Source organism: Phalacrocorax aristotelis, chromosome 6 (assembly GCF_949628215.1).
Source record: "Phalacrocorax aristotelis chromosome 6, bGulAri2.1, whole genome shotgun sequence".
Classification (NCBI taxonomy): Eukaryota; Metazoa; Chordata; class Aves; order Suliformes; family Phalacrocoracidae; genus Phalacrocorax; species Phalacrocorax aristotelis.
In genome coordinates, this window is record NC_134281.1 from 60506196 (window position 1) to 60527873 (window position 21678).

The 21678-nt window shown below is 37.5% G+C and overlaps 1 protein-coding gene across 1 annotated transcript in view; it reads left to right on the forward strand.

Moving 5' to 3' along the window:
• The window catches only part of LOC142059399 (uncharacterized), an 84410-nt gene that overhangs the window by 61347 nt on the left and 1385 nt on the right, over positions 1 to 21678 (forward strand). The window contains exons 41-74 of the mRNA XM_075098221.1: positions 377 to 418; positions 520 to 558; positions 967 to 1008; positions 1111 to 1149; positions 1465 to 1506; positions 1608 to 1646; positions 2055 to 2096; positions 2199 to 2237; positions 2362 to 2406; positions 2867 to 2908; positions 3753 to 3791; positions 5297 to 5335; positions 6026 to 6064; positions 6338 to 6376; positions 6668 to 6706; positions 7045 to 7083; positions 7835 to 7864; positions 9141 to 9182; positions 11028 to 11066; positions 11808 to 11846; positions 12136 to 12174; positions 12563 to 12601; positions 12933 to 12974; positions 13827 to 13865; positions 14304 to 14342; positions 14696 to 14731; positions 15447 to 15476; positions 16650 to 16685; positions 17121 to 17159; positions 18308 to 18343; positions 18762 to 18800; positions 20035 to 20073; positions 20634 to 20672; positions 21364 to 21393. Of these exons, the coding sequence (XP_074954322.1) occupies positions 377 to 418; positions 520 to 558; positions 967 to 1008; positions 1111 to 1149; positions 1465 to 1506; positions 1608 to 1646; positions 2055 to 2096; positions 2199 to 2237; positions 2362 to 2406; positions 2867 to 2908; positions 3753 to 3791; positions 5297 to 5335; positions 6026 to 6064; positions 6338 to 6376; positions 6668 to 6706; positions 7045 to 7083; positions 7835 to 7864; positions 9141 to 9182; positions 11028 to 11066; positions 11808 to 11846; positions 12136 to 12174; positions 12563 to 12601; positions 12933 to 12974; positions 13827 to 13865; positions 14304 to 14342; positions 14696 to 14731; positions 15447 to 15476; positions 16650 to 16685; positions 17121 to 17159; positions 18308 to 18343; positions 18762 to 18800; positions 20035 to 20073; positions 20634 to 20672; positions 21364 to 21393 (1317 nt within the window). The remainder of the gene's footprint in view (positions 1 to 376; positions 419 to 519; positions 559 to 966; positions 1009 to 1110; positions 1150 to 1464; positions 1507 to 1607; positions 1647 to 2054; positions 2097 to 2198; positions 2238 to 2361; positions 2407 to 2866; positions 2909 to 3752; positions 3792 to 5296; positions 5336 to 6025; positions 6065 to 6337; positions 6377 to 6667; positions 6707 to 7044; positions 7084 to 7834; positions 7865 to 9140; positions 9183 to 11027; positions 11067 to 11807; positions 11847 to 12135; positions 12175 to 12562; positions 12602 to 12932; positions 12975 to 13826; positions 13866 to 14303; positions 14343 to 14695; positions 14732 to 15446; positions 15477 to 16649; positions 16686 to 17120; positions 17160 to 18307; positions 18344 to 18761; positions 18801 to 20034; positions 20074 to 20633; positions 20673 to 21363; positions 21394 to 21678) is intronic.

A 21678-nucleotide genomic window follows, 5' to 3' on the forward strand; every position in this document is an offset into this window, starting at 1 on the left:
TGACAAGCTGAAAAATCTCCTCTCCTGAACCCTATTTACACTCTGGAAGTTTACTATTCCAGCAATTTTTAAAACCACAATCAGGGTCATGATCATCTATAAAATACGGAGCAGGCAGGTATGACATAGGATTCTGTGATTAGAAAGTGTAAAATGACAAGTTAGTTGTTTTTTTTTTTCAGGTCTTTAACCAGAACACAAAATTACCTGCTAAAGCTTTCCTTATCTCTAACAAAAATAACCAGTGTTCTCTTTTAATGAAGACGGTAACGTCCTCCTTGAAAGCTATCTTTTGAAATAATAGAAACTCAGAAATGGACTCACTTACTTAAATGTCTGTTTGCAAGAAAATAGCTAGCCTGTGTTTTCATTTCAGGGAGCGCCAGGTTCTTCACACAGCACATACTATGGTAACCAGGTAAACATTCAGATAAAATGCCCTATTCAGAAGCTCCATCCAAACCTTCCCTGAAGGAGCAGCCAGATATAAACCAGTAACCTGTTCTGTCTCCTGCACAGGGAGGGCCTTTCTTCTATCCCGGAGGATCCTATGGACAGGTAGTTGTTCTTCCTCCCTTATCAGGATAACGCAGATTCCCATCATCCTGCTTCCTAGAGTCCTGGTGTTGTGGCTGCTACAGCCCGCTGTAATTATAGACCTGACAGTTGTCTCTAGAGTAGAAAACTTAAATTAAGCCTGATGTAACCTCGTGGTGTGAGGTTTGGCAGAGAACAGTGCAGGATAGTATCTGCAGTTTCCTTGCAGAATTCAAATTTCAGCAGGCTGAGAAGATTGCTGCCAGAAGGCTTCTTCCACTTCAACAATATTGGTCTTGATTTTTATTTAGGTACACAAAAGTTAGCTCAAAACTGGGAGAATGGGGTGTAAAGTGAGAACCGGCTACACTGGTATTTAAATACTCACCCTGCCTGCAAGGAAATAGCTAGTCTGTGTTTTCCTTTCAGGAGGGCCCAGGTTCTTCGTACGGCTCTTACTCTGGCAACCAGGTAAATATTCTGGGCGCTGTGCCTGCACAGGAGCAGTCTAAAAGTCTTCCTTGAGAGACCTTTTCAACTACAAAGCAGTAAATTTTTGTGTTTCCCCTACAGGGAGGGTCTTCCAACTATCCTGGTGGATCTTACGGACAGGTAAGCATTCTTCTATGTTTCTAAAAATAAGACTTCTGTTATCTTCAGTCCTATAATCCCCATATAGTAGCTGTTGTAAAATATAACAACCAAGAATTTAATCAACCATTTGTAACTTAAAACATAAAGTCTGTCAGAGGAAAAGATTAAATTGTGTTTACAACTTCCATGGAATGACATTTTCACAAGCTAAGAAAATTAGCGATAAAAACTTCCTTGTTCTTTAACAATATTGGCCTAAAGTGAGAGGCAGGTACATTGCTATTTATACCATCCTCTTTGCAAGAAAATAGCTAGCCTGTGTTTTCATTTCAGGGAGCGCCAGGTTCTTCACACAGCACATACTATGGTAACCAGGTAAACATTCAGATAAAATGCCCTATTCAGAAGCTCCATCCAAACCTTCCCTGAAGGAGCAGCCAGATATAAACCAGTAACCTGTTCTGTCTCCTGCACAGGGAGGGCCTTTCTTCTATCCCGGAGGATCCTATGGACAGGTAGTTGTTCTTCCTCCCTTATCAGGATAACGCAGATTCCCATCATCCTGCTTCCTAGAGTCCTGGTGTTGTGGCTGCTACAGCCCGCTGTAATTATAGACCTGACAGTTGTCTCTAGAGTAGAAAACTTAAATTAAGCCTGATGTAACCTCGTGGTGTGAGGTTTGGCAGAGAACAGTGCAGGATAGCATCTGCAGTTTCCTTGCAGAATTCAAATTTCAGCAGGCTGAGAAGATTGCTGCCAGAAGGCTTCTTCCACTTCAACAATATTGGTCTTGATTTTTATTTAGGTACACAAAAGTTAGCTCAAAACTGGGAGAATGGGGTGTAAAGTGAGAACCGGCTACACTGGTATTTAAATACTCACCCTGCCTGCAAGGAAATAGCTAGTCTGTGTTTTCCTTTCAGGAGGGCCCAGGTTCTTCGTACGGCTCTTACTCTGGCAACCAGGTAAATATTCTGGGCGCTGTGCCTGCACAGGAGCAGTCTAAAAGTCTTCCTTGAGAGCCCTTTTCAACTACAAAGCAGTAAATTTTTGTGTTTCCCCTACAGGGAGGGTCTTCCAACTATCCTGGTGGATCTTACGGACAGGTAAGCATTCTTCTATGTTTCTAAAAATAAGACTTCTGTTATCTTCAGTCCTATACTGCCCTTGAAAGAAGGAAAACTCTTTCTTGAGGAAACCAACATAAACTTTTTTTTTTTTTCTGTACAGGGAGGGTCTTCTGCCTATGACAGCAGCAATGAATCCTATGGACAGGTAAATACTCTTTGTTTTCTCTTTCTGTAAGTACTGTGGGAAATACCCTGGCTTCTATATAGAGCTATATTCTGTATTTTAATCTTACAATAGTTTTATGAAGGCAGTTTCTTCTTTGCAGAGTGAATTTGCATATACTTTTAACTAAGTAGCCTGAAAGTTTATAGGGGAGCAAAAAGTGAGTTGCTTCCAATTTTTAAAGCTTATTCTCCTCAACAGTGCTAGCTGTGAATTATCTGCAAGAGGAAGGTCTCTTCAAAAGTGGAAATAGATTTTGAGTAAGAAATATGTTAGATTAGTGTTTACAGGGACATATCTCGGGGTTGCTCAATAGCCATTCCAACAATGGAGTAAATACTAATATCTTTTAAATCTTCCCAGAAGGGGATCCCTACAGTAAGCATCCAAAAACATCGAAAGTCTATTTGCAATATGAAAACTATTTATGTTTTCTATACAGGGTGGATCTTCCACATATAGTGATGCTGGATCTTATGGCCAGGTAAATACTATTTGTCTCATACATCAAACGCTTAAGCTTGTTGTGCTGGTTCTCATGTGCGCTGGGTTCTATATTTCCATGATTTTTAAGAGATGACCATGGAAATTCCATTTTACCTTTTGTTTCTCTTTAATTTTATTTACCCCTTTACAACTCCAAAAGTTTCCATAATGGAGGGAAGGTGATGTGCTATATACACTATCCTGCTTAGTGTGCCACCATGAGGATTCAGTGCTTTAACTACTTCATTGTTTATGCACTGGCTCATTCAAAAGGAAAATATTTTGTGCATTTACTTTACGCACTTACTTAGGCAGAAGCTGTTGAAAGTCTAGGCAAAAGCACATACATATATTTGAAGTCTGTATTTATTGATGTGAATCTCATTGTGGGATCATTCTGTAGGGACCGTCTTATGTTTTATTTAGCAATGCATTTTAACCAGCTGAAGTCATGTAGAATTATTTATTAAAAATAGAGACATACAACCCAGATTGCTTTTTCATAGATAATTGTGTTGCTGCTTCTAGTGCAGGACCTGGAAAGCAAGCACAAATAATGGGATTTTTGAGTGTAAAGAACAGTTAATGTTGCAAATCAACTTTATCTAAAATTTTTTCTTATAAAAATGCATATTTACAAGGAGGTGGTTTTTTAACCTCTTCTACTTAAGCAGTAGGCAAAGCTATGTATTTTTTCTTTCCTTGAACGTTCCCTGCTTTAGGTAATATTGGAGATTCTAAGTGGTTGGTTATTTTTATTTTTCTATTTTATATTCTCTGCAAGTAAGATTATGGAATAGTCCTTTTTATATGAAAATGAATGGTTTTCCATTATTTTACAGGATTCACCTTCTATAGGAGGCCTTGAAACTGAAGACAATGTAAGCATTTCTTCTCTACTATATCAATATCAGAATTTACTACCTTTTAAAGTATTTGGTGCTTCCATGGCCTCCACCTTTTCTCATCATCTTATCTTCAAGATTTCCTTTAGATTACATTGCAATTATCTCTGCTGTTTAGTAATTTTCTGCAATAACTTCTCTGAAATTATATTGCTTCTATAGATAAAGGAAAATGTTGACTTAAATTATGTCACATTATTGTGCTATGGTCTGATAAGGACTTGGCAAATCAAAACTGCAGTTACAACAGTTCTGACTTGTAACAATCATACATTTTTTGAGTCAGTTATTAGAAGTGGCATTCACAAGGGAAGGTCTTTTCCGTTATTTCAGTTTCTATCAAAACTCACTATTAGTATATGCTCATGTTATACAAAAAAACCCAGATATGTCTTACTTCCAGCAATTTAATTTGTTCACTGAGTTAATTTAATACAGTAACAGTAATTTAATACTACAACAACAGTACTATCCGTATGTCAGATCAGCCATTCTTGTTCTTAAGGGTTATTTTTCCTGATTTATCTCCTTAAGAGTGTATTCCATATATGTTTATTATTCTGGACTCTCTTAATGATTCCCACAAATTAAGACTTTCAAACATAATTGCTGTTAAAATACAGATTTATTTTAAAATTCAACTATTCCTTGTTTCTTTGAGAAAACACATCATATCTGACCCTTAACCGTTATCTCGTTTTATTATTTTTCTACAATACCACTTGCATTATCATTACTGCACAGACCAGCACACTCTCTTTCCATCTCCAATTCACACTACATTTCATTTGTGTTTTTCCAATGCCAGGCATATAAGATTCAAGTTCCTTCATCCATACATTGCTTAGGAATGGTTTGGTTTTATGCATTGTGGTGAGAACTCCTTGCTTTTCTGTTCAAGAACATGCCTTTCCAAGTTTAATGTCTCATTTTCTCAGAGTCTTGAGTAATTGATTGAACTTTAACTGGATTTCTAAGAAGGCTGCTTTCCAGTGTCCTGGTTAGTAGGAAATTGTTCTTGACAAATTTTCATATATTCAGCTGTGTACTTCAGCCACAAGTATAGTGTGTCATTAGTTTCCACGCAGTTTCTGTATCAAAATCTTCTTGTGGATACTAAAGTATGAAAGAAACTAAGTTATAACAACATTGATGTGTACCGCTGAGGTCTTATAAGTACCAAGACAACTTTTAAAGTGCTGATGTTTTCCCCTATAGCATTCTAAGAGGAAATAACATAAATTGAGATGTGATCTCATTCTTTTATTAAGCTATATCAGGATTTGCCTTTCCAAATAAATGCCATTCTCCAGAAATGAGCAGAGAAAGAATTTGAAAGAATGCTGCTTATCCTACAGCCTACAACTTTAACCTTCCCAACAAGTCATGCAAAAAGCAGTAGTTTTCTTTGACTTCCAGCATTGCTTAGGAAGGAAAATAGAAACATTTGCTATGCAATAACTAAATCTAATATTTTTTAGGATTCCACCTCAACATCTGGCAGCTGGCAGAGTGAACGGGTAAGTGCTCCTCCCTTACGTGTTGCCAGGGTGCCTGCCCCAGTGCTTGGCAACTGTTAGCCACCTAAATTACATCTGGTGTGGCAGCTTCCAGTGTGGGATAGAAACTCCTCAAGCACTGAGGGAGTGGGGATATGGCTAAAGTGTTAAAGTACTGATAGAAATCCCAACGGATGCTGAGCTGTGCTCTTAAATCTCAAACTCACATTACAAACACGGTACCACAATTTACTTGTTCAGGTTCCTGTGCTTTTTCTCATTGCTTGATTGCAAAAGGCTTCAACGCCATGATTTATGCAGCATTTATTCTAAGTGAAACCTTTTGCTTTGTTGTGCTGTATGACTTAGGAGGGTTTCCGTTTTCCTGCCATTTTTACGTGGCACCCATTTTATTTATTCCAATGAGAATTAAATGACACAGACTAAGAAATTATTTTGTTGGAGATATAAGAACTCATTAATCATTGTATCCAAAAGAATATCTTTCACCAAAAGAGCAATTATCAACAGGCATAAAGGGGCATGTGATATTTTATACAGAAAGACCTTTTTTTGTTGTTCTTGAACAATCTATGAGAAAAACTTAAGGAACATGGAGAAGCAAGTGTTCAGCTTCCATCCTGCTCTTTCCATACTACAAAAGAAAGGAAGTTTTTGGGTTTTTCATGTAATTTCAATACATTTTTCCAGGATTTTTATTCCCCAGGAGGCAGCCAGTCAGGTGGACATGTAAGCATCTATTTTATTCATTATTTGCAGTTCCCTTTCAAAATGGCTGTTCTACTTTTAAAATTATCCTGATGAGTAAATTATACCCAACTGTTTATCTCCTAGAATTTCTCATAGCATCTGGCATCCTATCTTGTGAAACCAAATAGCAAACTGTTTAAAAAAAAATAAATAAAAAATGTAAAAAAACAAGTGTGTGTGACTGTTGAACAATTTAGTCTTGTTTTCCAGAAGCCATTTTAAACAAAAATAAATGGGGTCTACTTTTTGCAGGGGTCATCTTCTCAAGGTGGTAGCTATTCCAGTGGACAGGTAAATACTAACTCTTTGTACTTTTGACCTGAAGTATCTGTGATATAAAACCTTGAGTCCTCATATTGTATTACAGTAATCTTTTATCTGTGAGCAAAATTCATTTGGTACTCAAATACCTTTTCCTTATATAACTCTACATAAAAGTCAAAGTGTAAGCAGAGCGGTCAAAATACAATTCATGTATTAACTGACATTCTAACACCAAGAAACAAATTAAAGTAATAAATATTTGGTATTACTTTATATTTTTAAAATATAAACCAAGTTCATTTGGGTTTCTTTTTTCAGGACTCACCCTCATCAGGAAGCAGCCAGTATGGTGGGCAGGTAAGAAAGTTTTCTTCAGTGCTGGGTTTTTTGTTGGTGGTTTTTGTTGTTTGTTTGTTTGTTTGGGGTGTTTTTGTTTTTGGTTTTTGTGGGGTTTTTGTGTGTTTATTTTTTTCCAATGCACATATTGCAAGGAGATTTTACCAGATTGGCAATACCTAAGTTTCTAGGCTACTTGGGGGTTTTTTTATCCTCATTAATCTTTCTGTAGATAAAATTGCATTCTTAACCAGATAGATTTTTTTCAAACATAGTTTAGAAAATAAAAGACAATACATTGTATTAAAATATATATGTCAAACATAAAGATCTTCTAAATCAAAATATAACATTTACAGGGCTCAACTTCTTCAGGAGGCCGCCAGTCTGGTGGACAGGTATGCTTTTCTTTCTCCACACCGCCCAGTTGTGCCTGTGTCAGGCATTCACAATATACTTTGCATACCCTTCCTTCACAAGAACTGTTTTCCTTCACCGATGTCCTTGTTGCCCAAAGCCTCAGCAACACGCTGTTCTCTTTTTCCCTGTCATTCCAAGCAGCCAGCAGTAACTGTCTGAAGGGCAGTTGTATTTGAGCTGCTGCACCTGCTTTTGTGCTAAACATTTTTCTTCTTACACACTTTGTGCAGTTTGAATGTGGAAAGTGAGGCACTGAACAGCAAACCCCTGGCCGCCTCTCAGTTGGTTTGATCAGGGTAGAAATCACCTAGTAGGCCTCCACTGGAAGTCATCTTTAGTGTTTTCTGTTACACCTGTGGCATGAGAGTACGGCATGTATTCCATGTGCTCTGGCCTCTCTAGGCAAAAAAATATTGCTTTCTGTTAATGCCACTCAGAATTCTATTTGTCCCTTTGGTGAGTAATATGGTAAAGATTATAGACATAAATTTAAATATAACAAAATTGGAAGCCTTTTGCCCCATCAGAGCAATAAGTGCAGGAATAGTTGCATAGGATGAAGAGAACAAAATATAGACTGAATTCTATAAGTTAGACACTTGGGCAGTTATGAATGTAATTTTATGGCTTGCATACCTGGGATGGTAGAAGTAGTAATCTGAGTTGTAACTGGTGTCCTTTTCAGTCCTGTGCTCTTGGTATCTTAAATGTTTTCTACATTCTTTACAGGGTGGATGTGATTGTTCTGGGGGAAGTTCTGTAAGTGTTATTTGTTCATTACACATTTTCTTTTACTAAATTATTTCACTGGAAATTTATCTGTGGCTATATTTATTTCTGACTTATTTGCTTGAATGTACTCTTAATTTTATATTCATTGTTCCTTTGACTTACATATTACTGACGTGGTAGGAGTTATTTATCATTATGCCAAGATGAAGAATTCAGAATCATAGAATCATTTAGGTTGGAAAAGACCTTTCAGATCATCAAGTCCACCTGTAAACCTAGCACTGCCAAGTCCACCGCTAAACTGCGTCCCCACGCACCACATCTACATGTCTTTTAAATACCCCCAGGGATGGTGACTCCCCCACCTCTCTGGGCAGCCTGTGTCAGGGCCTGACTGCTCTTGCAGTGAAGACATTTTTCCTAATAGCCAATCTAAACCTCCCCTGATGCAGCTTGAGGCCATTTCCTCTTGTCCTATCCGTAGTGACTTGGGAGAAGAGACCAACCCCCCCTCACTCCAGCCCCTCTCAGGCAGCTGCAGAGAGCGAGAAGGGCTCCCCTCAGCCTCCCCTTCTCCAGGCTAAGCTCCCCCAGCCGCCCCCCATCCCTGCCCTGCTCCTGCTGGCCACACCAGTGCTGACACAAGCCAGGAACGCCTAAAGCTGGCAGCAAGGTCTATTCCCTGCGCAGGGACTTTCAGTTACTATGCAGTATTTAGAAAGGTGTGTATCTCTTCTCACAAAAAAGTTTTTTTAAAAAATTTATTGCATTAAATAGCAGGATTAAGTAACAAAAGATCTGTCATGAAGGGAAACTCAAATAATATCAAGTCTACAAAATTGCCAACCATAAAAATTTGTTTCAGAAATCAATGTTTACCAAACTGAAAAAAAAACCTGTAAGCCACTACTCATCTGTGCTTTTAAGTCCATATGAAATTATTTAAAGACTGTGAAATAGTGTAATGCAGCTTTCCGAAGCAAATAATATGTGGTCAATCAATATGTAATATGTTAAGGGAATTCCTGCACCTTGGGTAGCATTCATATTTTCTCGGCCATGAGTCACGGGTAGATACAAAATGATACTTAGTGATTTATGGTCTTCCAGGCTGAGAAAGCCTATTTCCTGTCTTGGCAAATTAAAAAAAGTAAGTGAAGTGTAAGTGTATTTTAATTTCAGACTGTGATGTTCTTCCTTTAAAATACCATAGAACAAGCATTCTAAGATTTTGTTTCATTTTTAGTTTATGATCTAAAACAAAGGCTAATTTTTCTTTTTTCCTTTTTTTTTCTCCTCACAGAGTGGATCTCCTACCTTAGTCAGAAGTGATTCCTCTGCAAATGTAAGCGATGTTCATCAGCTTTTAAGGGTGCCCTGTGTTTCTGTTGTCAATATAATGGCTAGAGAGGTTAAAAAGTGTCAGTACCTAATAGAAGTTAAACACTTGTGAAAAAACCTACCTCGGTTACAAATACCCACAGGATGTTCATGCAGCACTCAGTTTCTCTTTCCATTTGAAACAGAATTCATTCAAAGAAAAGACTTTCAGTGAAAAATGTTGTTTGGCACAAATGCAGGTACATAACAATATAAATATTTACTTGTGGAGTCAGTTCCATTGGCTTCCTTGGAAGTATGTCAAAATATCCCCTAAGGACATGGATTTATGTGTTTGTATTCCTCTTAGATCATTTACTGCAAGAAAAGTTAGTATTCATAGATCAGTAATTTAATGATGCTAGCCCTCTCATATGAATAAGAACTCTCTTGCAGGACAGGCCTGTTTATAGCATTCCCAAGACCTGTTCTGTTCATCCTGCGCTAGAGTCATGCAGTATATATCACTGGAGCTATGTATGTCCTGTACTAAAGGGAGAAAAAAACATTTGGGTCTTTTTGTATCTAGCACAGAAGCCTGTGGCATTGTTACCAGCCTGCTAAGTGATATAAAGCTGCCTTGGACACAGCTACATGAACGTATGATACAAAATTAATATTACGTGATAAATAGGACTGGTCTTGTACTCCATTGTAGGAAAGAGGAATGTATATATATCTACAGTCAGGAAAATATTCTTACCCGCCTGTGTTCTATATCCTTCACATTATTGATGTTGGGATTTGTTTCCTTTGAAACTTCCAATTGGAACTGAGGTTTTTGTTTTTTACTGACTTGGCCATCTTTGGACAGCAGCTCAGGATGGGGGATTGCATATAAAGATTGAGGGAACATAGTGATTTTGTCTATATCGACAAGTACTGCAAACTGCTAGGATTGTTTCACTCTGTAGAGTGAAACAATAAGCACTGATGAACTGATGGCCACACTATACACATTTCAGGAGGGGTTTGCTCTGGTCTGGCCCCATGGGCCAAACGTCCTGTTACTACCTGAATGCATGAAGTGTGCTCCTGGAGGGCATTCTACAATTCAGTTTAATCTGAAAGGCATCCAATTAAGTCAGTCCGAGACCACTCCATGATGCAAACCAAACTACAGCAAGTGGGGACTATCAGGAGTTTTGTCTCAAAGGCACACTCCTGCTCTGTACTTTAACGCGTAGGTGCACCCAGTACCTCAGCATGGGAGAATGGCTTGTGCATACTGAATGTAGATCTTGGTTCTCCCCCAACTATGTATTGCAGTCTACCCCAGAACATTGCTTTAATATTTTCTTTACAGGGCAATGGAGAAGTCATTTTACACAATTAAGGTTCCTTATGAAGGACACATTTCTGATAGATGCTGGACACTTTATACTAAACACAAAACAATTTCTTCTCGAGCTTAGCAGATCTTGTGGAATCTCAAAGTACTCACGAAGTCTGTAGTACTCTGCAAGAACAAATATTAAAAGCTTTTTGTGGGGATGTCATTCTTCAGTGTGCTGATGTGAAACTGAAAGAAATAAGCTGCCTATCTTCAGTCAGATCCTTTGAAATGAAATAACTAGTATTTCCTTTCTGAAAGGTCTCTGGAGGCAGCCGTTCTGGTGGATGGGTGCACACTACATTTTAGGTGTATTAACAAAGTAGGGAAGGCTAGATTTTACATCTTACGTGGATTTTAAACCCAAGCAGAAAAGGTTAAAATGGAAATTTATAGACTGCCGTCCTTCAAGAAGTTTTGGGTTAAAATAGTTCTACTAGCTAAAAGTAACTCTTTTTTTTTTTTTTTCTTTCTCAGGGTTCATCATCTTCCGGAGGCAGCCACTACAGTAGCCAAGTAAGCACTCACCCCAAAAGGAGAGCCAGCTTGCCACTTCTGAAAATGGTGGTTATTCACAAACTCAGTTAAATTCAGTTTTGATATGGGAACTATGCTTAAAGAGCAAAAACTCAGTAAATCAAATTTGTAATTGAGTTTGATATGTCCTAAAATGTATACATGGTGGCTTTTTTAGCAAATAGTGCCCTTGTTCTCTGAAACTTGCACAGTGAGGATCACATAAAAAATAGTTGTGGGGAAATAATGAATCAAATATAGCATTTTTGATTCCTAGTGGACCTAATTCCATTAAAAGGGAAACCAAATCCCATCTCCCCTCTTAAGAGACCTCTTGTTGTATGAGGTTTCAGTAAACTTGCTTAGTTTGGTTTTCAGAGTCCTGTTAGGCAGCCAACCTTACTGCTAGCTTTGGCCCAGTATTCAGCTTTCCAAATAAACAAATGCCATTCTCCAGAAATGAGCAGAGGAAGAACTTGAAAGAAGGCTGCTTTAACCTTCCCAACAAGTCACACAGACAAAGCAGTAGGTTTTTTTGCCTTCCACCCTTGCTTAGAAACTCGGGTGTTTCCCCAAGTTACCTTGTAAGGCTTGAACTCTAGTTATTAAAGCATGCTGAAAGTCCTGCTCACCTCCATTCACTCTTACCTTGCTCTTTTGCTCCTATTGTCCTGTGAGAGTCATGTTTTGATTTAAGGAATTCCTGGAGCAGGTAATTCACTTATTTGGTATTCTTTACAGGATTCATATTCCTCTGGATCTAGCCAGTATGGCGGACATGTAAGTTCTTACTTTTTATATATTTGTTTTACCATTATTTGACTCTTATCAAGTAAAGGATTATCCAGGATAATCCAGTAAAGGATTATCAAGTAAAGGATATCCAGGAATATTTCAAGAAACTTTATAGTGATCTATTCTCTGTAGCAATATTGTGAATTCAAGGAAGACAAAAATACAGAGTTTATTCTGGGAAGATTTCAAACAGTCAAATAACAAAATACAGATGTCTCTGCTTGTCTCCATGTATTAGATAATCTGAAATAACTGATTTTCAATATTTTTCCAGGGGTCATCTTCTTATGGAGGCAGCCATTATGGTGGACAAGTAAGCATTAATAGTTCCCACTTTTGTAGTTTCAACCTATGCTAACTTGTAGTTTATTCATTACCTACCTGGCTGTCTACCTTGCTTTGTTTATCTTAGTCTAAAACCTTCTCAGTACATATTTTTCTGTAGCATTATGGTGCTACTGTGATTAAACAAAACAGGTTCAGATGAAGACTATTATTTAAGGCTAAGCAAAAATAGAATGTGAAATACATTGGTTGCCTCAATTGGCTCCTGAAAGTTGCAGGACTAGAGGTCGTGTCTTTCTGACATAAATTAGACTTCATGAAGCTGACCAAAATTTTTAAAAGCCTCATGAAATGATTCTATGAGTCTATGCAATGGGTGTAAAGAAGTTTCAGCTTCTTCTTTTGTTGCTATTCAGGGTTCACCTTCCTCAGGAAGCAGCCAGTATGGAGGACAGGTGAGAATTCTTCCCTTTATTTACTACTATATCCGAGAGACTTGGTAGTTCTCTGTCAAAAAGAACATTTTCAAGGTGATGGATTTTTTTTCATGTTTTATTTAATTTGCTGCTAGGCATATAGTAGTTAAAATGTATGTGATACAAAGCAGTTTTTAGGAGATGTAATTTCTGAAGCATCAAGGTAAATGCAGATGAGTCTCACTCCTTTTTGAACAGCCTGGTTCTGTCAACTCTGTTTTGCTCTGAAAGAAATTAGCTACCTCTCCTTCATATGGAGCATGGTTTAAAGGAATATTATGACATGGATCATTTAATTCTTTTTGTTCAGGGTTCACCTTCTTCAGGAGGAGGCAGCCAGTATGGAGGACAGGTGAGAATCACTTCCTGTGTAGTCCTTACCCTAACACCCAGCTTACACATCAAAACTGGGTACTTTTCTATTGACTTAAAAAATAATATTTTGAGTAAACTCTGTTAATCTGGTAGTAGATGATCAGGTATCTAAGGATAATATGATCTGAAACAATACAAAAACTATGAAGGACCAGTGCTTCTGTTGTACCACAGTAAGTGCAGTTCTGGCCTTGTTCTACCCTCTGACCTGCCCTCCTCACTCTGGACCCATTTCCCTTCTGCTGCTGTCGTGGTTTCTTAACTCTAACAGTAAGGAGAGGCTCAAAGCAGATTGCATTCCTCCTCTACCTTAACCTATGGAATATAGCACTTTCTTCAGCAAAACACAATATCAGTGTTGATATCAGAGAAGCAGTATGTCTCAGGAGGGGAACAAGGGAGAAGGTCAGAAGGTGTTAAGAGAAAGGTGTTCCATGCCCTTGTGAAGTGAAAGATGATTGATAGGGTTCCTAGTGCTGCCTAGTGGTGTATCCTTTAATATGGAGTGAAACCCCCAACAAACTCATCCTTGGCCTCTGAAAACATTTATTGTCAGATTTGTTGGAGAAGGAATTAGGGGATAAAGAAATTTTCAGTCCAAATACAGTCTCCCAAAACTAGGTATATAATCCTAATATCTCATTTTCAGTGTTATGGACAATTTGTATGATAGAGACCATACCTAATTTGCATAGAACACATAAAGGAATACGTTGAGTGCTTATCTTTCTGTAACCTTTCGTTGTACAACCGAGAAAGAAAATAGTCTTTCTTTCAAAAACCCTTAAATAAGCTTTTTGATGGAGAAATAATTGACACTTTTTTCCAGGGTCCATCTTTCTCAAGTGGCAGCCGTTACGGAGGACATGTGAGAATTGTTTTTCTATTTATGGGTTGTTATTTCCATTGTTCACCTTTCTCTCTTCTTCTGTTTTGTGAAAAACAGAGTATTTTATAAAGGGCTGCCTTAGAGCAAAACAGTGTTTAGGCAGAAGAGATGAATATACAACCTCCTGCTGTGTCAGCCCACTCAGGAAAGTAAAACATAGGAGGCTGCCCTGAGCTCACAACCCAGTGCAGCAGCACTACTCACACCTGCCTGAAGCTGACACTGATTTAAACCTTATTTTTTCTGTTTAAACAGTAGCCATTGTAAAGGCCAACAGGTTTTAGTATGGTTATAACTGAAGTTTTTGTATTGCTGTGACACTTAAATCCAAGGAAGACAAATAAAAGTGTGTTTTTCTGTGACAGGTCATAACTTAAAGAATGTGCAACGAATATAAATGCTTTCTCATTTCTTTAGGGTATGGCTTCTTCAGGAAGCAGCCAGTATGGTGGGCAGGTAAAACTTCTACTTTCGTAGTATTTTCAGTATTGGTACACAGTTCATTAGGAAAACTGACCTGTATTGTTTGCAAATAAAAAAAGGAACATTCTAAGAAAGAATAGCTTTAAGCCAAACTGAGTGAGAATAGCTAAGTCTGGGTCTGTCTGGTGTGTCAGGTCATGATATGAGCAAATGATACAGGGGCTTTTGTGACTGCATGGAAATGCTTCCTTAAACATGTGGCAGTTCTAAGAAGCCCATTTTTGCTATGTTTAAACAGAAGCAATTTGAAAGACTAAGGACCACAGAGAACGAGTGAGAATGTTACTCAGTAACACAGAAATAAATAGCTACTAATTTTTTTCCAGGGGTTTTATGCAGGAGGCCGCCAGTCTGGTGGACAGGTACGCTTTTCTTTCTCCACACCGCTCAGTTGTGCCCGTGTCAGGCATTCACAATATACTTTGCATACCCTTCCTTCACAAGAACTGTTTTCCTTCACCGATGTCCTTGTTGCCCAAAGCCTCAGCAACACGCTGTTCTCTTTTTCCCTGTCATTCCAAGCAGCCAGCAGTAACTGTCTGAAGGGCAGTTGTATTTGAGCTGCTGCACCTGCTTTTGTGCTAAACATTTTTCTTCTTACACACTTTGTGCAGTTTGAATGTGGAAAGTGAGGCACTGAACAGCAAACCCCTGGCCACCTCTCAGTTGGTTTGATCAGGGTAGAAATCACCTAGTAGGCCTCCACTGGAAGTCATCTTTAGTGTTTTCTGTTACACCTGTGGCATGAGAGTACGGCATGTATTCCATGTGCTCTGGCCTCTCTAGGGTGGCAAAAAAACCTGCTTTAGGTTAGTATAACTCTGAATTTTTTACTTGTCCCTTTGGTGCATAGGTTTTTTACTGTAAGTTTAAAATGAGAAATTTGATCAGTAAGTGCACGGCTAACCTGAAAAGACAGTGGTGAGAGAGAGAATCTACTTTTTAGATGGAGCCTGGTGCGTTTATGAGCAGGATTTTATAGCCCATTTTCTTGCAGTAGCAGAATGTGAGCTTGATTTTCTAATTCAGAGGCCTCTTCCAGTCATAGACTCTAAGTTTTGGTTGTGTTTTACACAGGGTGGATGTGTGTGCCCCGGTGGAAGTGCAGTAAGTATTGTCTTTGTATAGTTTTCATAGAGTTTATACATACTGGAAAATTCCCAAGGAACTACATTTCTTGAAATAATTCTGTCTGTGAATTTCTGTGATGAAAGTTTTTTTTCACATTGTGCTAAAATGAGAAGATTGGAACTTGCTAAGGACAAAAATATTAAGTGACTTGCAACTGTAGTATTGTATTCAAAACTAGCTACCCAGATGCAGTTCTATTTTCAAACAAATATATGGGAAATAATTTGCACTTTCCCCACACTGGATTAAGCAAGTAGTAATGTTCTCCAGTTCCTGGAAGACTAGCACTGATTCTGTAAAATACCCAGATGTGAAAACCTGCTTCAAAGTGTTTAATTTCTTTTGGTTTATAAGAGAGACCTGGGACTTTTCTAAGTATCTGCTTCCCAAATATCTTATAGTATATCTGCTGGGTTTTGGACATGTGGGCATAATAGTGCTGCACTTACGATGGTTATTAACAGTTATTAACAGGTTATTAACAGATTTAACTAGTGAAACTTAAATCTAAAATCTTGGCCCAAAATGCTTCCAAGTGGGAGCAGAGTAATGCATTTAAAAAGTTAAAGCTATTTCCAGCTATTTCCATTTTTCTAATTCGTGTATTCCCTATACTTTTGTAAATACTTCAAAAAAACCAAACCAACCATAAATAATAAAACAGGTGGTTTTGCTGAAATGAAGCTAACTTACTTTTGAGGGAGGGTTTGAGACTATGTCCCAGTATAGTCAAAATTGCTTAGATGACTACTACTTCTCTTTCTCAGATTATGAAATCAAGCAAAACCCATGTGCCATAAGTATACCACTCGTGGTATATATGACAATTCTGAGAACCAGAAGAGAATTACTTCTCCTTGCAAGCAGATAATCTGAAGGAATATGGACGAATCAAAACTGATTCAATTTAAAGCAGTCATAAATCGGTCAACAAGGGGCTTACTATCAATCACATTGTCAATATTAAGTATTGATTTAGTAAAGTCAACAAGTAAATCCTTTACTTGTTGAATCAACCAAACAGAAGAGTGTAGTAGTAATAGTGTAAATTACTTGATCACTGAAGCAGGGCAATATGTTCTCTTTCTTTTCCTCTACATGACATTGAATTTAATACAGAGTAAACATGGCTATTTTTGTTGAATACAGGGCTATTTTGGAGGAAACGGCTACCAAGGTGGACAGGTAGGCAATTCGTCTTTAACATTTACATTGATTAGTTCCTCACGAATAAACATGGCTCAGCTGCCATATTTGCCCAGAAGTCACTAAATATTGAGTTCAGTTTAGTCACAGAGATAGGGACAATAATTCCAAAGAGTGCATGTGGCTTTTATTGAATCACTGTTGATATTTCAGTTATCTTTCTATATACTGTGGCCAAGATTTTGCTCTGTTGTTATAGAAGCTTTCTTACCTTGAGCAAATACTGAAGACTAATTCATGGGGTTAATCTCATTGCATAAACGACTAATATGATGTGCAGATAAGCAGCCATTTGCCACTGCATTAGAAGTGTGTAAAGTTCTTACTGTTAATCGGTGCCATGAGTCCAGGGTTTTTTGATGCCAGGTGGTATTTAAAAAAATTATTTACAAAAGTTCCACATTCTTTTGACAGGGTTCTTCGTATTCTGGAAGCAGTCAGTATGGCGGACAGGCAAGCAACTTTTCTTTGCTTCCAAGATTGTCTTCCTACTTGCTATTTATTAAAGGAAAATATGATGCAGTACATATACTGCCAGTCATTTTTTCAGAGTTATTTTACTCTCAATAAATATCTGAAAACAGGGACCATTTCTCAGTAACTGGAATGGAGTAGCATGAACAAGCTTCAATTTAAAGAAACTGCATAGATCATAATTTTAGCTGTTTTACTTCAGAATGCCTCTTATTTCAGTTTCACATCACTGACACCAGTGCAAAACATATTTTCTGTGTTATTTTTCAATTATATTGGAATGATCCGAGGTTGTTTTTTGCATTTGTTTAAATACTCAGAGCTTTGGTACAAAATATACTAATAGATATTGCTTTGAAAATATAAATTCTGGTGTTTTACCCGCAATACTGCTACTTTCTTTATCTTCAGCCGCAATTCGAGTCCTTTACTGTAAGCAGCTCCCCATGTACCTTTTGTAGACTTAGTAGTTGGTCATTAATCGAGGAATCTTACTAGCCCAAATAGGTAACAGACGCAATGGGTGGCCGTCTAATAAGAACGTGGAACATACTTTTCATTAGTATTATTCCATTCGCAACGTTTCACTCTTATATACTAAAAAACAACTTCCTTTCTTTTTACTCCATTGGCAAGCATTTGAGTTCAGTACCACTCTGTTAAGAAGATCATCTCTTGTAGCACAGAGGAATTTTAAAAGCTGCAAAACAATTTTTTTCCAAATACCTGATTTAGAAAAATAAGGATGCTCTTACAATAATACACATGATGCTCTCCGAACACGTTTGACCTAGGAGAAAATCACAAATAAAGTAGATTTTTGTTTCCTGTTGAACAGAGCCATACTTAAATATACAAAGTGTCTTTATGTCAGAGAATAGTCTTAGCAGATGTTTTGTGACTGTTTACCAAATTTACTACTTTCAATCATTAAGGAACTTAGAGGAATTAAGTCAGAAGCCTTTCACTGCATCTTTTTAGAGTAATATACTTTCCAGATTCCTACCAAGATCTGTCAAAAGGTTCCTCTGGGATATTTACTTCTGCGCAGAAAAGTCAAGTAACTGCTGTTATTCTGCCAATGCTTAAGCACTTAGGTGTCCTGTGATTTATTTTTTTTTTAATAGGGATCTCCCTCAGGAAGCAGCCACTATAGTGGGCAGGTGAGTATCTCATCTTCCCACCCCATCACTCCGAACTCTTTCCCTGTACTGTCTGGGTCGGGTCAGTTACTTGATGCTGAAAGATACAGTTGTTTGGCCATTTTACTGAGCTTAAGTAGTTGAGGTAGTATCAATTAAAGCCATTTCAGGAAGCTGAATAAAATAATTGGTTACAATTAATTACTGCTCTGTGTAAAACTACAATCACTGTACTGTATCTCGTAACACCGCTTTCTTGATTCAGAATAACAAATTGCATTGTTTTGGGGTGCAATCGATAGCTTATGTGTTAGGTACCCCAGGAACTCTTTCTTCAAAGAACATCCAAATAAGTTTGTCTAAGTACTGCACAAAATGTATCAAGACAGCAATGGAAGATTTTTTTTCATTCAATTAATAGATGTTTGACTTCTTACAGGGCTCATATCATTCTGGAGGCAGACAAACTGGTAACCCCGTAAGTATAAAAATTTGAAGTTTACGTTTCTTTTTCCCTATAAGCCTGTTAAAAAAGTTATATCCAGTTAGTTAGGGATTAGACATTTTTCTGAGAATGACTTAAATATGCAGGAAGTGTCACATGATTTACTTACCTGGGACAATCTCAACAAATGCAAAGACAATATTTGTTTCCAGACAGGTCCCTAGATTTGAGCCAGCATTTTACTCTGTAACTGAACTTCTTGTTGATTTCTAGATCAGTTCTAGTAGTCACAGAATGAGATCACAGGGTTTTTTTTCCTTTGTAAGGGACTTCTGAACAGTTATTTCTGTTTAAACTCATAGCAATCATATACTTCGTGCTCAGGGCTCACTTTTTAATTCATTTTATATGCATTTGCTTAAGTATTTCTGGCTTGCTTTGAAGAAAATACTTGCTTTTTCTTTTTGTAGGAAATAATAGTTGATATTTGACTACACGTATTTCCATCTTCTGTTTCAGACCACTTTTTCTACTATGTAATTTAGACCTTCCTCTTGTGGTCATTCAATGGCAGGAGATATAAATCAGCACTCACAGTGTTTTAGCTTATCTCTTGTAGAAAATAAGATGTATCCACCTGTTATTAAAGAGTGGGCACAAATGTTGCATTTTCTTATACAAGAATCATGAAGGTGAGACATTTTCTGTACCATATTTGATGGCATTTATGTAAGCGTCAATGCTTGTAAGAGTCCCTGTTGGCAATGCCATTGAAATAAGCAGAGCAACTTTGCCAGAAAACTGAATTAAGTTCTTGTAGAATATCTAACTTTTCAGTATCCATTTTGAATTTTCAGCTACCTTCCTGTAATTAAAGCTTTCTTCAAATAGGGCTGTAAAGGACTCTAACATTTACCCCCTTTCCCCCTCTGCCCAAATCTAACTAGAGTAATTCCAGGTGGATTACTGTTTACTAGGACCTTGTTATTTTTCCCTTTCTATATATTAAACACAATCATAACTACAAAACAGCTCTTTCCTCTTGAGAACTCTGAATTAAATATTAAATTCTCTGACAAATACATCATTCAAAAGAATACTTATAACTAGATGTTAAATATTTGTATTTCAAATAAGCTTTTCCCTGGGATTTTTGGATGACTGGACACAAAATAGTGTTCATTCTCCTGTGGCCCTTTATTCCAGATAGCAAGAATATACTGAAGTACAAATAGGCTTAGAGTTGAAAACTAGTATCTTTTTTCAGGGTCCATCTTCCTCAGGAGGCAGTCACCAAGGAAAGCCAGTAAGGATATTCTTCTTATAGTATTCCACAACCAGGGTAGAAATGTGGATATAGGCATTTAAAGTAGGCAACACTTCGAAGTAGGTGAAATCTAAATTAGGTGAAATTTAAAAGTACATTATAATAAATGTCTGAGAAAACTGACCAATAAAAATTGGAGTATTTTGTTCAAACTTGAACCTAGGGATGAGGCAGCGTTCATTCCTCCCACAGCAAAGTTTTGATATACTCTGTCACTTACAGGAACATGCTTGGGTCATTCTATTAAGAATGATGTATTCAAATATCAGGATAACTGTTTCAGTTTCAAACTTCGTAGTTCGGTCAATGATTCATTGCTTTGAAAGTCCTCTGAAACTGTTCATGGAGTAAAGAGGACATAGCTGTGCTTCCTTGAGACCATTCAATTAAAATAGGGGGGGAAAGTGCAAGGAAAAAGGTAAAACCAAAGTCAGTATCACTAATACCTAGGGTATCTTCAAGAGTGCTGAGTGCTCTTTGGACACAACTCACTAGGAGTCTCGTAGGACAAAAATAAATGGTTTGAAATTATTTTACAGGGCTCCTCTAGCTCAGGAAGCACTTATTCTGGAAAACAGGTAAGAATGCTTTCATCACAGCATTTTCATCTTCTTTTCTTAGTAAACAAAGAACCTGGCTGGTTGACAGAGCAATTTTGGGATGATTTGGTCTGAAGAGAACATTCTGTATTAGTTCCATTTGTGTTTAAAGAACCTACTGTGGAAAACACAGCCTCAGCCTGGGAAAGCTATTTCAGTGTCGGTTATATTTTAAATCTGAATCTGTCTTGCTTCACATTCCAGTTAGTGGCCTTGTTACATTTTGCTCTCCTCTAATTTTAAATTCCTGTTCTGTGTGTAGATTTTTTCAGACTCTACTCAGTTAATCCTTCACTTCTTTTAATAAGCTGGATTGCTGAGTTTTTCACTGGCAGGTTACCTGGTTTTGTTTTGTTTTGTTTTTTTTAATACTTATCAATTTTTGACACCCTCTTTCAGCTACAGTGATGGAAAACTCTGTATGGAATAGGATAATGGAATGAGAGAAAAATAGACTTTTACCCTTTCATCAGTTTTAGCTGAAATTTTCAGATGTAAGATGAGATAGGGTGTGTAACTAAAACTATCTATGCAAAGCTACTTTCCTCTTGAACAACTTAAAGCCATGCTGTGGGTTAAGCTATTAAAAGTTTGTTGGCCACAGGCAAAACTGTGTTCAAAGCCATTGGGTGGGAACACTTCTAGACTGATTTGTTTGTTTTGTTTTCAGAATTCACCTTCCTCGGGCAGCAGTCAAATAGTAAGCACTCTTCCTCTGTCATTTCTACTGGTTTCTTCCTACACACATTGTTCATACTGGGAGGTGTCTGGCAGATTTCCTGCATCTGAATAAATGTGTGGGAATACATGTGCAACCTAATAAATGGGAATGGTATCAACAAAAATGAGGAAAAGTGGGACCACATAGGCAGGATCAAAAGTATAAAGCGCTTATCACCTGAAGACTCAACACCTGTTGATTTGTGTGTGATACAGATGTGGCACGTGATCTATTAACATCAGAAGTGTCTACATAATAGAAGGG